This window comes from Rhincodon typus, chromosome 1 (assembly GCF_021869965.1).
Source record: "Rhincodon typus isolate 14 chromosome 1, sRhiTyp1.1, whole genome shotgun sequence".
Taxonomy (NCBI): Eukaryota; Metazoa; Chordata; class Chondrichthyes; order Orectolobiformes; family Rhincodontidae; genus Rhincodon; species Rhincodon typus.
The window spans coordinates 108285075-108303194 of NC_063332.1; the positions used below are offsets into that span (position 1 = coordinate 108285075).

The 18120-nt window shown below is 37.9% G+C and overlaps 1 protein-coding gene across 2 annotated transcripts in view; it reads right to left on the bottom strand.

The window, feature by feature from the left end:
* Nucleotides 1–140: 140 nt before the first annotated feature.
* Nucleotides 141–18120, bottom strand: part of cds1 (CDP-diacylglycerol synthase (phosphatidate cytidylyltransferase) 1) — a 105021-nt gene continuing 87041 nt past the window's right edge. For both annotated transcript variants that reach the window (XM_048605147.1, XM_048605153.1), the window contains exons 7-13: nt 17674–17756; nt 17157–17244; nt 13794–13862; nt 13363–13515; nt 9439–9558; nt 8444–8547; nt 141–3433 (exon numbers count right to left, since the gene is read on the bottom strand). In XM_048605147.1, the coding sequence (XP_048461104.1) occupies nt 3301–3433; nt 8444–8547; nt 9439–9558; nt 13363–13515; nt 13794–13862; nt 17157–17244; nt 17674–17756 (750 nt within the window). In that variant the 3' untranslated portion in view covers nt 141–3300. The remainder of the gene's footprint in view (nt 3434–8443; nt 8548–9438; nt 9559–13362; nt 13516–13793; nt 13863–17156; nt 17245–17673; nt 17757–18120) is intronic.

An 18120-nucleotide genomic window follows, 5' to 3' on the forward strand; every position in this document is an offset into this window, starting at 1 on the left:
ACCCCCTTCCCCTCCCCCATTTCTGAAGAAGGGTCCAGGCCCGAAACCTCAGCCTTCCTGCTCCTCTGATGCTGCTTGGCCTGCTGTGTTCATCCAGCTCTACACCTTGTCGTCTCAGATTCTCCAGCATCGGCAGTTCCTACTATCTCTGTAACAACTGTAATAGATCTGTCCAAGGTTGCTGAGCTAGGGACATGGGTTTTAAAGGGTGTGACATTCTTTTTGTAAATTTTGCACTAGGGATTAGTATATTTATCTTTGGTGAACAAGATTACCATCATATAGTTCCCGCACAAAATTTACATTTAGCAGGAATAGTGAAAAGGTTGCTGTGTATTTGGTGCAGGGTTTACATTTTGAAAGGATTAATCAACTATTACAATACTGGAGTATTCTTTTTGATGTTTAATAGCTCCCTTCGTCATTCTCAACATTCACATGGAAGGTACAGGCACTAATGTCAATGATAGGAATCTTACTACTAGTAAATAAGCCAACATATTAATTTGGCTTTTTATTGATGTCTGAAAACAGAATTACATCAGCTTCCATTTCTGATTGCACTCAAACCAAAACATTAACACATTTTCTATTTTCAAGTGGTGCGTACTTCAGTAATTCCTATTTTTAATCTCAGAATTCCATTTGTTGATTTTCTTGTACATTTCAAAAAGCTGCTTTCATTGTTCAATATTTCTTTAATGAAACTGGCTAAGTCACCTTGTTAAGTGTACATAAAATACATTAGCTGCAGTTTGTGTGTTTAAAGATGCTTAAAAATAGATTGACTTGTTAATGTTGTCACAAGATCATTTTTAAAAAGTTAAGACCCAATTCCCCAGAAGAAAAAAATGTTTGCATGGCTATTTAATTCCAAACTCCCAAAAACCTTTGCAAGGCTCAACATTTGGAAGAGGAAACTGTTTATTTTAAGAAAGCGTAGTACAAACGAATGTAGGAACATAAGCCAGTCACAAAGCATTAGTTTTTAAAAAAAAAAATCAGTGAAAAGTTCTTCAGTTCACTAACAGTGCAAAATGACTATACTGAAGGAAGCTGTCATCCCAGAAACTTCAACTATTTCTTAGTACAGATGCTGTCTAACTTGCTGAGTACTTGCAGCACTTTGTTAAATTTTAGATTTCTGGCAATTGCAGTATGTAGCTTCTTAGATGTTTCATGCTAGATTTCTCCTGAATAACAGAAGCTGAAGGGGGTGCACTAATTATAGTGATCAAAGGAATTGATATGGCAGAAACTCTTTACACTGGTGGGCTAGTTCAGAATAAGTTGGTATAATCCTAAAATTGAAGCTAAGCCGTCAAGGCAAGAAAACATTTCTTCAAACAATGCGTAGTGAGAATCTGAATCTCTTTCCTTGTTGATGCTAGATCTTTGTCAGGCATACAAATTCAGGTTATTAAACCAGGGTGATTGCAGACATTGATCAGCCATGAACTAACTGAATGATGGATTTAGGTCAAGGGGTTGACTCGGCTTTCTTCTGAAAAAGATAACTTCTGTCAGCTAAACCACCCTGGTATAAATGCTCGCCATCTTCCTAAAGCAGTCTCTTAAACCTGATTTAAAGATCTAAAATTTGAAAAATTTCTGAAAATTTTAGACAATTACAATGTGCTGCTTGTACACAAATAATCTATATTAAAATCAATATCTAAAAAATGTGCAATTTGCAATAGTGCAATTGAGCCTTATCACAAGTATGTCATGAGGTTCCAGCTAAATGCCTTCTGAATGACAGCAATTTATTGTTTTTTTGCAGCAGTACATCACCTTATTCTTGTGCATTTCAGATTTAAAACCTGCATAATGAAAACGTACGTCACAAAGAAACAAACAATTAAGAAATTCTACAATGATAATAAAACTCTGAAAGGGAACTTCCATAAACAACTGAACCACCAGAGTTTCCTTCATAATTCAAACAGGATTATTGAGGATGTAACCAAGATGCATTATGCAGTAAAAATTTTGAATAGTTTAGAATGCAACTCACGTGGATCACTGAAAGGTGTACTATCTTGCTGGAGTATTATAAACTAAAACAGTCAATCGTGGTCCAGCTAAACACTTCAGACTATTCTACAATATATTTAAGTGGAATCAGCAAAAAAAAAAAAATATGCTTGGCTTCCTAAAGGCACACTACTTCAGTAGTTTACTAAGTGTTGATCCGTGGGGTTTCATACTACCAGTGAAGAGGTGCAGGTCAGAAAATCAAAGCGATCTATAATGCTGTAGCCCTCCTTGCAGCAATAAGCCTTAACATTTTTCCCCAAGAAATGTTGGCTCAAGGCATCATTCCTTATTTTTTGCATTCCAGTTTCACCTTGCAAATATTACCTGCATCTATAGGTGGCAAATTTATACATACTATATAAAATTTAAAATCCCCTCAGCTTTACAGCACAATTCAAACTTAAATTGTTCTTCTATTTAAATACATTCAAGTTCATAAATGATTACAAATAGTTCTTGTATCTCTCTCTCTCTTATATATATATATATATTTAATATGTATATACTTAAAGATTATATACACCCAGTGCTGTGCCATCTGCCACAAGGTTAATCCTCATGGATCATTGGCTTTAATCAGCCCACTTTGTTGCAAAAGTTCAAGCACACTTAAAAATAAAAACTGTATCATAAATGTCATTCCAAATCACTTACTTCAGGTAAGTTTTCTCTCATTGTGCAGAACTGACTAGAGGGTTGACCAGTATTCTACTTTACAGCCATTAAAACCACACACTAAGATTACCCAATATTAATAGCGTTGTTACAATATAAATTCTGATGCAGTTACATTACCAGACTCCTACATATCTACAATATTTTCATTAGAGATCATGCTCAAAACAAGTGAAAACAAATGTAATCTTGATAATTATTACAGTACTAATACAGAAATTAGTATCAATCCTTGCACAATAAATTCAAGTGTAACCCCAACTATTAAACTGAAAGGACCATAAATCTTAACATTAAAGATTTTAGTTTGGATCTGAGATTTTAAGATTAATTGCAGGATTTTTCATTGAAATTATATTACTGGGTATGTTTCAAACTAACTGTTGATCATTTGACTCTGTACTTGTTTTTCTATTCACAGTGTAAAGCATTACAGAGTATAAGCAAGTCTCAGTCACCAAAGTGTTTGACATTGTGACTAGGAGAAACCACCTTAAATTGTGTATTTTAGAAATTCCAAATGACTCCTGACTTAGAAGCATGCAGTTTTCAGCACTTTAATGAAGAACAAGAGATATCCAAATACTACTGTTCATTTATTGCTGGCTGAAGTGCTCCTTTCTCTATTAGATGGGATTTCAGAATGTTGTAGATATGTAACTGCTGTTCTGGTTGAAGTACTAACAGCTGCTGCAAGACTTTGCTGGGATTTGGTCCCCTGCAAAAGACCAGAATGAAACAGAAAAACATTAACCACAGATGGTACTATATTCATAATGGCATTAAAATTTAGTATTCAAAATGCTTTTTGGGAATATTCAGGACGGGGGAGGACAAGAGAAATTATGGATTCTGATATTTCCTTTACGTCTCTTTCTGCTTCTGGATGGTGCCACGGGAAACTGAAATATAGTTGGCATTTGTACAACATTTTTCAGCAGATTTCAGAAATGAATTTGGGCTCAAGAATTTGTGAATTTTTAGAGAAGTTTTGATGTAAAATTACTCTCCTAATGAAACTATCAAAATGAAGTTATCTTCAAAGGAGTATCCTGGCTTTTCACAAGAATTCACTGAGAACAAATCTACTTGGAATTGCACACAATGCTGTTATTAGAGTGGAACTGAAGTGGAGACAGCTGATCATTTAAATGGCCAGCTATCACTGAACAGTGCATGTGCAAAGCTAAAATATAAAATCTGCCCTGCAAAAATTAGAAATGAGTTTTGGAGCAAGGCTTTTGATATTCTTGACAGGATGGAGATGTGAAAATATACACCCAAGTTAAAATAGAAATTTTTTAGCCTGGTTTTATGCCTACATTGTCAAATGACTCAAAAATAAAAATGAAAAGATAAAATGAATATTTTGGAATCATTCCACTGATTGATTTTGTGGTTGCTGCTGGTAGCAAGATTTAAATTGTTGCTAATGGATCAATTCTGCAGGGTTAGTTTGGAGGTTAGATATGCCTAAATAACTCTTTACGTAATCAGCAATTCCAGTTAATAGTTCCTTGTGTTCGAAGTGTACTATTCAAATCGAGAAATTTTCATCTATGGACAGATACAACCATGATGGGCATTGAAAAAGAATTCTTTTAGAAATACAGTCACTGTTGTGATTTCGGCAAATGACAGGCTCAATGAGATCACTCTCATTCTTCTAAACTCCACAAAGTACAGGCTAAACGTACTTAGATTCAACTCCAAAACTAATCTAGTGAACCTTGAAATACCACACCTAATCCAAAGATACTTTAAAAAAAAAGTATAGACCTGAATTGCGTAGAATACAGAGCAAAGCAACGGCCTATTCAGCCTGACCATTCCAAGCTTGTAATTATTCTCCATTTGTGCCAGCTTCCAACTTTCCTCACCTACAGCTATCATTGTAACCTTCTATTCCATTCTCCCTTGAATGTTTAATTAGCTTTCCTTGAATACATCCATAGTGGTCACTTCAACTACTCCTCTGGTAGGGGCTTCCACATGCATACCATATTTTGGCATGTTTTAACTCCCTATTGGATACAGTAAGGATTATTTTAAATTACAAACATATAAATTAGGAGGAGTAGGCCACTGGCAATAATCTTTCAATCTTCCCTGGATTCTGAGATGGTACCAGAGGATTGGTGAGTCACTAGGATTACATTCTCATTCAAAAAAAAGGTTATAAAGACTGGTCTGGCATTTTACAGACCAGCAGGTTCAATTTCAATAGTGGGAAACTTCAAGAAACAATTGTTCAAGATCAAATTAATAGTCACACAGAGAAATGTGGACTGATGTAAAGAGTCTGCACGGACATACTAAGGGAAAATTGTGTCTATCCAAACTTGGGAGATTTTTGAAGGGGAACTGAAAGATTTAATGAAGGCAAGACTGTAACGTGGTATACATGGAATTCCCAAAGGCTTTCCATACAGTGCCACACAAACTTATGAGGCAAGTTATAGGTCATGGAATAAAAGAGACAGTAGTAACATTGGTACAAAATTGACTGAAGGACAAGAAGCAGACAGTAATGATTAATGGGTACTTTTCAGGCTGGTAAAAGGTTTATAGTCGTGTTCCAAGGACTTGGGGACTTGATTTACCAGATAAAAATAAATGGTGCACAGGGGACAACTTCACACAACACTTTGGAGAATTGTAAACTATGATAAGGACAGTGTAGAGCCTCAAAAGGATATTGACATCTTAGTGGAGTAGGCAGGTAAGTGGCAAGTCATATTCAATGTGGAGAACTAGAAGGTGATTTGTTTTGGTACAAAGAACACAGGGAGAAACTGTTCAAAATAGAGGTTACTATTATAAAGAATGTGCAGAAGCAGAGAGACATGGGTGTATATGCACAAAAGTAATTTAAGGTAATAGGACAGACAGAGAGCTCTAAATAAAGCATACAGTATTCTAAGCACAGAGAAGGCAACAGCAGGGAAATTATGATGAATTTGTATAAGATGCCAATTAGATCTTAGCTGGAATGTTGTGCACATTTCTGGGCATCATGTTACAGGAAGGATTTGACTGTTTTGAAGACAGTACAGAAGAGGTTTGCGAAAACGGTACAAGGGATGAGAAATATCAGTTATGAGGAAAGATTGGAGAAGTTATGACTGTTTTTCTTGGAGAGGAGAAGGCTAGGAAATTTGAGGGAAGTCTTCAAGGGTCTGGACAGAGGAGGTAGAAGGAATACTTCCCACTCATAAAAGGATCAAGAACCAGAGGCACAATTTTGAAACAAAAAACAGAAATTGCTGGGAGAAACTCAGTAAGTCTGGCAGCAACTATGGAGAGAGAGTAAAGTCAAATGTTTCAGGTCCAGCAACACTCCCTCAGAAATGATTGTAGCTCAGGAAAATTTGGAATATGTGCTAAAGACAGGGGTGTGGAATGGGGCAAGTGTGTAAAGGAGTAAATGATAGGTGGAGATGGAACCCAGAGATAGAGAGATGTCAGCAGTCAGGCAGACAAGGGAATGGATGGTGGTGAGCTGGGAAAGAAAGAAAAGCTATATCGACCATCAATAGGTGAAACAGGGTTGGCTGCAAAGACAGGGCCAGGAGTGTGGGGTGGGTAATAGACAGAGTCAGAGAGCTGTACAGCATGGAAACAGACCCGTCGGTCTAACTTGTCCATGCCAACCAGATATCCTAAATTAATCTAGTCCCATTTGCTGGCATTTAGTCCATATCCCTCCAGACCCTTCCTATTCATATACCCATCCAAATGCCTTTTAAATATTGTAATTGTACCAGCCTCCACCACTTCCCCCAACAGCTCATTCCAGACATGCACCACCCTCTGTGTGAAAAAGTTGCCCCTTAGGTTCCTTTATCTTTCCTCTCTCACATTAAATCTATGCTCTCTAGTTTTGGACTCCCCGCCCCAGGGAAAAGACCATGGCTATTCACCCTATCCTTTATAAGACATGGTGCTCAGGTCCTAAAATTATTGAACGCACTGTTGGATCCTGAAGGTTGCAAGGCCCCCCTAGGGGAAAATGAGATGCTGTTCTTCCAACTTGCATTGAACCTCGCTGGAGCACTACAGCAGGCCTAAGATAGAAATGTTGATCATTGAACACATTGGTGTGTTGAAGAGGCAGGCTATCAGAAGCTCAGGCTAATTCTTGCCATCAGAATGGAGGTATTCTGCAAAGAAATTCCCCATCTGTGTTTCATCTCCCCATGTAGAGCAGACCACATTATCAGCAGTGAATACAGTTGGCTAGATTGAATGAAGTGCAAGCAAATTACTGCTTCACCTGGAAGGTGTGTATGGAGGCTTGGATAACGAGAAGGGAGGTGGTAAACCGGCAGGCAGGGGTTACACCTTCTGCGATTGCAAGGGAAGGTGCTGTGGGGATGTGGAGTGGTGTTGGGATTGGAGGAGGAGTGAACCAGGGTATCCCAGAGGGAAAGATCCCTGCAAGGGAATGAAAGGGGAAAATTGTTGTCAAATCGTGGCATCCCGCTGGAGGTTGTGGAAATGGTGGCTTATAGTCCTTTGGATGTGGATACTGGCAGGGTGGAAAGTCAGTACCAGGGGCACCCTATTGCGGAGGGTCCTGTGGTAGGGAATGCTGGGTTGAGGAAAAAAGTGGACGTTTCTGAGGGCGCCCTGCAGACGATGGCACTATCAGAACAGATGACATGGAGAAGGAAAAACTGGGGAGAATGGAATAGAGTCCTTATAGGAAACAGGGTTTGAGTATGTACAGTCCAAGTAACTGTGGGAGTTGATGAGTTTGTGATGAATGTCAGTGGCCAGCCTATCTTCAGAAAAGGAAACAGATGTCGAGGAAGGGAAGGGGGGCGGTGAGAGATGGACCAGGTGAAGAAGGCAGAGTGGAAATTAGAAGCAAAATTGATAAACTTTTCCAGTTGTGGACGAAAGAGGGAAGCAGCACCGATGCCAATGATGTAATTGATATATCAGAGAAAGACTTTGTCATGAGGGCCCTCAGTAGGATTGGAACAAGCAATGTTCCACAAATCCCACACAGAGACAGGCATTACTAGGGCCTAATAAAGGTAGCCATGGTCACATCTTTGATCTGAAGAAACTGAGAAGAGTTAAAGGAGAAGTTGCTCAAAGTGAGGACAAGCTCAGCCGGGGGAGGAGGACGATGGGGACAGTTCAAGGCTATTTTCTCAAGAAGCAAAGAACCCGGAGACCAACCTGATGGGGAATGCATTTATTTAGTGAAGAGGAAGTGGATGGTGCCCACAAACTGGAAATTCTGAAACTGACAAAGGGTCAGAAGAATCACAGATGTAAGGGGAAGAGACTCGACAATGGGAGAGAAAAACATCGCATTGAAGAAACAGGATTTCTTTGAACAAGACTTAACTCTTTGTCCCACAGACTCCTTCACCAGCCTCCACATCCTTGAACCTACTGCATGCCATGCTCTCAGATCCAACCCTGGCTTTGTCATCAAGCGTGCCAACCTCTACATTGTGGAGGCCGAGTACCAGTTCTGGGACAACTCCTCCTAAGCACCCGTGGACCATGACACCACCATTGAACATCAGGCTATTGTATCTACGGCTATCGCTAATCTCATTTTATCTGGTGATCTCCCTGCAACAGCTAACAAGCTCACAGTCCCCCGGCATTTTACAGCCCACTTTTACCTTCTTCCCAAAATCCACAAACAGGACTGCCCAGGAAGACCTATTGTTTCTGCCTGCTCCTGCCCCATGGAACTCACCTGATAAAGCTCGTAATGTAAACATGGACAAAGGTAGCCATCAGATACTGACAATCAAAGCGATCCATAATCCCACCATGTCCTGGAATAGTGTCAGCAAAATCCTAGAGAAAATACAAGTCAAACATCATAGGCAGAAAATAGTAAAAATATTCCACAAGTAATCATTCCGTTTTAACAAGTTATTGAATTTGTCCAAAGAGTCCAAATTTTCCTTAATCTCTACATTTTATACACTTGTTTTCTACGATTCTATGCTAACTTTTTTTAATACACCACCTTAAAAGCACCAGACACTTCTCTCTCCAGCCTCCTGCCATTAAACATTGAGATCAAAACAGGAGATAGTTAAACAGCTGCTATACTACTACCATCAATAACTGATTATAAATCAACCTCAAAATATTTATTTCCTTTTCAGAGAAACATCTTGCTTTAGCTCAGCATTACTATTCACTAGCTTATTGAAAATTCCTGAGATATTGGTTGACAATTTTAATTTTAATCGGTACACAAATGTGTTTCGTGGTCATAACATTATTGAACATTAAATTTAACAGTAGATGAATTTTGCACAAGTATGTTAATGATGAGACAATCACAAAAAAAGAGAAAAATCTCAAAATTCAGTCAAAATACAGTTTAATTCTATTTTAGACATCCAGCAAAAATCAAGAATTTTGACCACAACAGGTTTAACTGTTGACAGCCACATAACATTATCAAATTTGTTGCTAAGAGATTTGTTGAGATGAAAAAAATGCATATTAAGATGAAAGTACTTAGTAAACATCAACTTGATTTTCAAATACATACAAAAGCTTAAGATTTTTTAACATCTTCAAGGCAAAGTAATCATTGAAAAGCCTTGAATAAATGAGGAAAATAGAACAATTGACTTTTTAAGCATGCTCCTCCTTTAAATCAATTAGTTTTAAAAACATTGTACATTACACAGAACAAAAATAGAAAGCTAATTCAATGGTGATACTTACTTTGATTTTGAAAGCTCGTTTGAATCCACTGGCGAAAAAGCCTCCAAAAGGCCCAATTAAAGATGCAAATGTAGAAAGAGCGATGCTATGTATCTGAAATGGGTATAGGTGCACAGTTTCCTGTGGGCAGGGGGTGAGGGAGAAAAAGAAGATCACAATTAAAAGAAGAGAATGTGAACTTCATATGCATCATATATTTTCTCAAAACATTGTCATGTCTGACTAATTTGTCCTCTCCAAGTCCATACACATACAAATTGCCAACCAACAACATACTCATATGTCTCTTTCTCAAGAATTCCCTGGACTTTATCCAATTTAATTCCTTTTTTAAAAGTCGTTCACGGGATGAGTGTTTCAGTGGAGAGGTCAGTTTTTATTGCCCATGCTTGATGGCCCCCAAGTGGTGATGAGCCACTTTAGAATAACTACAATTTACATGGCACCTGTAGTTCTGTTTGAGAGGAAGCTCCATGATTTGTGACCTCATAAGAGAGAAGTAATGGCAACATAATTCCAAGTCAAGATGGTCATGACTTGGTGGGAAACTTGGCGACAGCATTGTTCCAATGTGTCAGTTGTCTTTGGCCTTCTTGATGGTAGGAATCACAATCTTGGAAGGAAAGTATTAAAGCAGGCTTGTTGAGTTACCGCAGTGAATTATGCATGCTGTTGTGACTGTGCTCATGCAGGAAGGCTTAAATGGTTCGGCTGGGGGGGTGGTGGTGGTGGTGGTGGTGAAGAGGAGAATGGGGTGCCAATCAAGTGGACTTGTCCTGAATGGTGTCGAGGTTCTTGAGGAATCACGAAGTTAGTTACTCATTGAAGAAGTCCCAACATCTAGCCTGCACTGTAACCACAGTATTTTTATGGCTGGTCCAGTTAAGATTCTGGCCAATGGTAACTTCCAGGATGCTGACGATGAAAGATTCAGCATTCATAATGTCATTATGAGTCAAGGGGAGATGGCTAGGCTCTTTTTGTTGGAGATGGCGATTGACCAACACTTGTTTGACATGTATGTCACTTACCCATTTTCAGCCCAAGCTTGAATGTTGTCAAAAATCTTGCTCTGGCAGGTACAGGCTCAGTATTTAAGGAGGCATAAATGGAATTCAGCACTACAATCATCAGCAAACATCCCCAATTCACTGTATGAATATTTAGCTAAAGATGGTTGGGCTGAGGGCATAATCCTGAGGAATTCCAAGTAATCTTTTGGGCCCAAGACAACGGAACTCAAACTTCTACCATCTTTATTTGTAATTAGTTAGTATGACCCCAACCACTGGAAAATTATTTCCCTGATTCCCATCAACTTCTGTTTGGACTCTTTGATGCCACTCTTGGTCAAATACTGTCTTGATGCTAAGGACAGTCACTGTATTTTGACCTCAGAAATTCAGTTCTTTTGTCCATGTTTGGACTGTTATGCTGCTCTGCGGTGGAGCGCGAGAAATCAAACCCTGCTATTCCCAGAGTTGTCAAAGTTAAAGATTTTAATAAGAGCACAAAATTCCCCACCTTACCAGTTTTTCAGACCAAGGTAAAGAAAAAGCATGGAGCAGGGTTCTGCACTTAACAAGAATTACTATTTATTATACCAAATATACTTGTGTAAAGGTTGATCAAGTAAAAGTCAACCCTCTATTTTTTGGCCAAAAATTTGGAATTTTCCATAAATCTCGTGTAAAAGTCAACCCTACTTCTTCATAGATAACAGATCAATATTTGAGAGTCAAGGTATTATCCTGTTAGGATGTTATGATGAGAAAATGAATGTTTTCATGCTATTGTGTTTGTTGTACAATTCACACCAATTTGGCACGAACGTTTAAGATGCATCAGATCAGAGTCAGGTGGCAACCTCACTTTATGTGCAGCTCAGCTGAGCTCAGTTCCCTGTAGCACTCATGGAATACAATCATATACCTAGTTGAGGTTTTGAAATTTCATCATTTGTGTAAAAACGCCCTCCGGAAAAAGAAATCAAACACATACAGCAACATTTAAACTGAAAGTTATTGAAGTTGCACAGAAGACAAATAACTGTGTAGCAGCAAGAGAATTTTGTGTTTCAGAGAAACTTGTGACCGGCTGGAGAAAGATAAAGATATCGAACCAACTTCAGACAATGCCAAAACAAAAGTGTGCCAGAGGTAAACCTAGCAAGTAGCCACAATTGGAGGAATAAAATTGCTGAGTAGGTACTTGAAAATTGTCAAAATGGAAAATGTGTTAGTCGTGTAGCCATCCAAATCCATGCACACAATGAATCAAAGGAGGATGGAATTTCGGATTTTAAAAAAAAAGTGCTGGATGGTGCACAAGGTTCACGAGAAGGAACGACTTGGTTCTCTGCCGAGATACTAAAATTGCACAAGAGCTGCCTGCTGAATTAGAAGATATTATAGTTTCACCAGTTTGTAATCAGAAATCAGCATTTCCGCTAATGATAGAGTATTTTGGACTGCAGCAAGAATTTTAGCCCCTCAAAAGTAGTATCCATGTAACAATCGACCCCATAAATTTAACCTTAAAAATAGTTTTAAAAATTCAACTTTTACATGAGTGTATACAGCAACTAAATAAACTCTAACTACAATTAAATAGTATGAATCATATATAACTCTACTAGTTTTAAACTTCCATTTTTACACACACACACGAGAAAAAAAAAACAAATAGGTGTTGTGGACAGAGGGAACAACTGGGAATGCAACGGAGTGGTCCCTGTACAGGATCTGCTGAGATGGTTCGTGTTGATCAGAGCACCGTTTCTCAAGCTTCCTTCCCTGGATTCTTTCATTGGTTTTTAGGTAGTACAGGGTGGTTAGTTCACACTAAGTCCTCTAGAGGCCTTTTCACAACTTAAAGCAACTGCTGAAGGAAGAATAAACTGCTTTTCTTTAGGTTTAAAGCAGGTTTTACTGCAGACCGAGAGAGTCCGAGCTGGAGGAGACCTGATGGCTACTCACTATCATGATCACAGCCCGAAGCTGCTCAGTTGCCGGAGAACCAATCACATAGTTGTTAGCAGGCAGAACACTTGTTATTGATAACTGGTCACAAGTCTACACACCAGTCAGGTGCTTGTTGCCTGTTCAATCTCTATTCATGCACACCCTTGGCCCAAGCTCATCTGCACTCTCTCTTACTCTTACTTGTACCAGCAGCTGTGTAGACAGTGCTTATAATGAATAACCCTTCATCAATCCCTGGTTTTTAAAAACAGTTCTTTTCCCATTTCAATCTGCAATTAAACACAAAGAAAAACAAAAATAGCCAGTATTCCTTGACATTAACTGTTCCATTCTTCTTTACAGTCCATCTCTGTACACAGTACTCTCATTTTTCCATTCATAACTTTTCTGATATAACTGCCACATATCTCAAGTATATTTTCCTTTTGTACCATAGTCAGTTTATTCATCATATTTAACATTCTGCTTGTTACTAAAGTAGGTCAAAAGCACACAGTCAGATTCCACATATTTTCAGAGCACTCAAACCTGTGTCTTTGCATTGCCGAAGAATACAAAGCAATTGCTGTAACACTCAACTGGCTTTTCAATATCAAATCTTGGAAGAGTTGAAATTTATTCTGCTCAATGTCAACAAAACTAAATTTCTCTGTTTGATTCCTGCCTCCACATGGTTCTCGGTTCCATTTCAACAGTTTCCTAGAATTCATGGTCATGATAAATTCTGTGGCAACATAAACTGGACGATCTGTTTAATTAGCTTTCTATCTACACGAGATCTGTAATCATAATCTACTTTGCACGTACCCATCTCTACCTTATTCAGTGCTGTTTCAATTATGTCCAGATCACCCCTCTAATTCATCCTTTGATGCACAATACATATTTTAAGCATTGTTAGAAGCAGCTGTAAACTTTTAAGAAAATATATACTCCTCACCCATCCAAGAATAGACTGCAGTACAGATGGAAGTGCGTATTCCTGCAGATGGAACAAGACTGAAGGATCGCAGTCAACAATAAAGCTGTTGGTTTCACTGCTGAACTCCACCGGACATACGAAGTAATTGTATCTTGACAATGCGTAGGCAAACTGGAGAAAGAAAATTAAAACCAAACTGCTCAAAATATTTTTTAAAGAGCTATTACACTTTTTATAAATCATCTTTTCTACTAAAAATTATTCCAACATTATTCAACTATAAATAGTAAATTCAGCCCTTTAAATTATGTTTTGTGTAGCTGTGGACACATTGTAAGATAAAGCATTCATGCACAACAAAGAAAAGGGTTTGTGGGTCAGATCATTGCAATGTGAATCACCCATCTCCACTTCCTATAAAAATGTGAAATAAGAAACACTTAACACACCAGAAATCCAAACACAACAGTTGCGAAGAAACCACCAATGAAACCTTCCCAGGTCTTCTTTGGAGATAACTGCAAAATAGCATAGATTAAACAGGGCAGGTCATTATAAATGTAATATTTTGTTTCAATGTCTTCAAAGTGCCTGAAAAGCTGATACAAAGGGCTTAATCTTTCACCCAATGCTGGCCGCATTTTTACAGAGGCTTAGCAAGTGTACCATTGTCCAAGTCTCATTAGTCTATGGGTCACAGCATACAATATAAAGTACTTTTTCCAGTTACCAAGATGATCAATTAAAATTTCTTATCTATATTAGGCTTAAGAAAAAAGATCAATCAACTAGGTTTCTTAATAAACACCCATAAGTTACTACCAAATCAAGACTTACTCAATAAAGATGAAATTGCTGGTTAACTTAGAGACAGTAATATAGAAATAGGAATGTCCATCCCTATAAATAACCGAAAATACAAGCACAAGCATGCAAACACACACTTATACTCTCCAGGAAAAAGATTTAAAAACATTCTTTGCAGAAATTGGCTTTCTGAAAGAAAGAAAAATGTTAGCCAACATGTTATTCTTAAAAGGCAAAAAGTTAAAACATATAATGTCCCAGCTTCTGCTGCAATGATGTTCTGAAACATATAGACTCCCAAGTCATGCAGACATGGCTTGCTCAGGAAATCAAACCTTTCGAGATGTCCTGATGAAGAGTCACCAGACTCAAAACATTAATTCTGTTTTCTTTGCACACATGCTGCTAGACCTGTTGAGTTTTGCCAATAATTTCTGTTTTTATTTCAGAACTCCAACAGACACACTTCTTTGTTTTAGGTTACAATCTTGAGATGCTCTTTCCATCACTCTTTCAAAAGAGTGAATAAGATTTCATTCTTAACCTATGTAGAAAATTCCCCTTTCAGGAATAGGAAACTTTAGCTGGACTTTAGCAAGCTTTCCTCCAATTCAGCTTATTTTCAACAGGCTTCCCTCCAACTGGTTTTATATGGTTTCCCTCCAACTGAACTAGATAAAACAAGAACCTCTCCAAGCCAAAAACGTTTCAAAAACCAGACCTAGGAACGTCTACAGCCAGCAGTTATCACCAGGCATGTGATCTCTAGGAAGCCTTGCTTTTAAAACAAAAATCTCCACACTAAAACTTGCACGTACCACGTTTAAAGATACCAATCCAGGATTGTCCTTAAAACTTGAAATGAATTCCTTTTGCCATAATCCTTCAAAACGAAGTCCTCCAAGCAATATTAAAATACAAACCATCTTTGTAACCATTTAATTTCTGTCAATTCCAACCTGTCTTGTTTACTATTCACCATCCCTCTAGATTTGGCAACACATTGACTATTACCAAAAATTACAATTGACAAAACTTCAATAGTCCCCATACCGCATGTACACTGTCGTTGCTCATTTGCAATTAACATCACTTTGACAAATGCGAGATTGGGTATTAAATTTTAAATTTCTGAACTTTCCTACATATCAAGTGATATTATAATTAACCATCAAATCACATAAGATTTAATAGAAAATTTAAATGGCTATAATAATTATTAAGTTCTGTTCAATAAACTACAAGTGACATTGATTGACAGACTTGCATTTATATCACATTTTCCTTGACCTCAGGAGGTCTTGAATGTGTTACAACCACAGCCAGTTAAACATTTTTGAAGTATAGTTACAGTTGTAAAACAGAAAAAAAATTAATTGGATTGAGAGATAAACATTGGTCAGACATGAGTGTCAGCTTGCCTGCTGTTTTTTCAAAATAATGCTGCAGATCTTTAACCATCTCCGAGAGCAGTCAGAGCCTTGATTGAACTGTATGTTAAAAGAGAGCATCACCTGGAGTGCAGCACTCTCTCAGTACTGCATATGATGCAGCCATAAATCTCAAAATTTAAAATCAACCTACAGTGCAATAAACTTGGAATGGCACTGAATGACAGATCAATATGATCAAAACAGAATCTCTACAGAAACAAATACATTTCAAAATGATTTGATAACATTTGCATTTGACCTCAATCCACAATTTTAAAAAAGGCTATTTCAAAGGGACAGATGTTTATTATTTTTTTAAAAAACACAGATAGTCATAGAGTCAGAGTTGTACAGCACAGAAACAGATCCTTCAGTCCAACTTTGTTTAGTATATTTCCTCCATCCTCAACAGCCCCACTACTATTCCCTGACACAAAAAAGTAAAGCAATAGTTTTAAGGTGCTGAACCATTCAGAATCAAAAACTAGGAAGTTATGATAAACCTACACGTTAAAAAGCCACTTGAATGGTACTTTCTGTCAACAGAATGCCACTATCAGTCAAAAAGACACACTACCTACCACACTACTGAGAAATGTGATGTATGAATTTCAGGACCAGGGCAAAGCCCCAGCAACTGGATGATCCAATCAAACAAGCATATTTCTTCATTCATGGGATATGGGTATCATTAGCTTCGCCAGCATTTATTGCCCAGTTTTTCACAATATAAAGCGCACAAACTGTAGCGATTGGTACAATGTCAGCCAGGTGGATCTCATTGGATACGAGTTCCCTGATTGGGGCTGCTAACCTGGTCCAATCAGGAAGTCCTGGCTGATAGATATAAACAGGAGCATTTCAGGTTCTGCTCACTCCAGGAGCCGGCTCTGTGCTAGTTCAGTCAATGCCATGTACTCTGAACATGTAAATAAAGAGTGACTTGGTGACGGGATACCGGCCTTGGTGGAGTTATTTTACAAACCATATTCATTCAAACCCAAAAAAACTCAACAAAAATGTCCTTTTGATGGGAATCTGAAATTGGACAGCGGCTGAGCGAATAACTAAACAAGTGTCCAATTTATAATATGTCAGGCTTGAAACATGGCTCACGTACACTTGTTAGAAATGACATGCATTCAACATATGCAGGGGCCTGTTCTTCGCAAAGGAAAGGAATTTGTTTAAGGCTCACACCTTTAATGAAAAACACTGAAGCTTGGAAGTCTATAGCTTCCAAATACTTTGCTGCAGCAATGATTGACCAGTATTGACTTGCTAACTAGATACCTCTCCCTCTGAAGCTGATCATTTGAAATTTGGCACTCTTGCATTTGTCCAGATAAGTGCAACACTTTGGAAATACATCCCCCTTTTAAGCAATATTCAAGTTCTGCACTATCATCAAGTCACAGTTCAAAAAGTTTTCTGTTAATTCAAGTGTAAAATACAATTAGGTCGTCAATAAAACTTAAAGTTGTCCAGCATTAACAGAGCACTCATCCTACAAATTAATAAAATTACATAGTTCAACTGCAACATCTTAGTATTTTCCACAGGATGACTTACCTTAATTAGTGGAGTCCGTCCAAAGAAGAAACCGAATAGGTATGCCATTATATCATTGCAAATTACAATTGAGATTGGAACAATAAACCTAGAATAAAATATTTTTTTTTAAAGTTCAGTCACTGAACACAAAGCAGCTGAAAATGTTCACAACGTTTTCGGCTCTTATTCACTTTCTATTGAATACAGGGGTATCTACCATATACAAGAAAGTTGAGAGTAAACACCAAGTATTTTGCATCTGTCATATGGGACAGCATAATCCAACCACCAGATTCCAGTTACATAGTTAAAGTTTTACTTTTAAAATTGATCAACACAGATCAAGAATTTGCAGAAAAGTAGTAAATTGTATGAAGTTGACCTGTAAAAGGACAGAATGAATTCAGGATATTAAGTTAAAGTAAAAGGAACAGAAAGAAAAGTAAGTTGAAAATAGAAACCAAAATTTAAGAGAAAACTGCACACTTCTTTGGGGAAGCTAGATGTGCAAGAGGGAGAATCACAATTCACTTACCAGATCATGCCTTCAAATAAATTTTGGATCACCAGATGAGATTGAGTAACAATAATTAGCAGCGTTACGTGAGTCCAACCAAACTGTAAACACAAACAAAACAAAATGACTTACTTCCTAAAACATATCTTTGCAATTAAAACAGTGGATGCTGTCTACATTTTAGTAAGGCCTTTGACAAGGTCCCACACAGCAGGCTAGTCATGAAAGTTAGGTCATAATGGGCTCCAGAGAGAGCTAGCTAATTGGATTCAAAATTGGCTCAAAAGGTAGGAAACAGAGGGTAATGGTTGACGGTTGTTTCTCAGACTGGAGACCTGTGATAATGGTGTGTCACAAGGGTCAGTGCGGGGACCTTTGTTATTTGCTATTTACATAAATGATCTGGATGTGAATGTACAAGGCATGATTAGTAAGTTTGCGAATGATACAAAATTAGGAGGTATC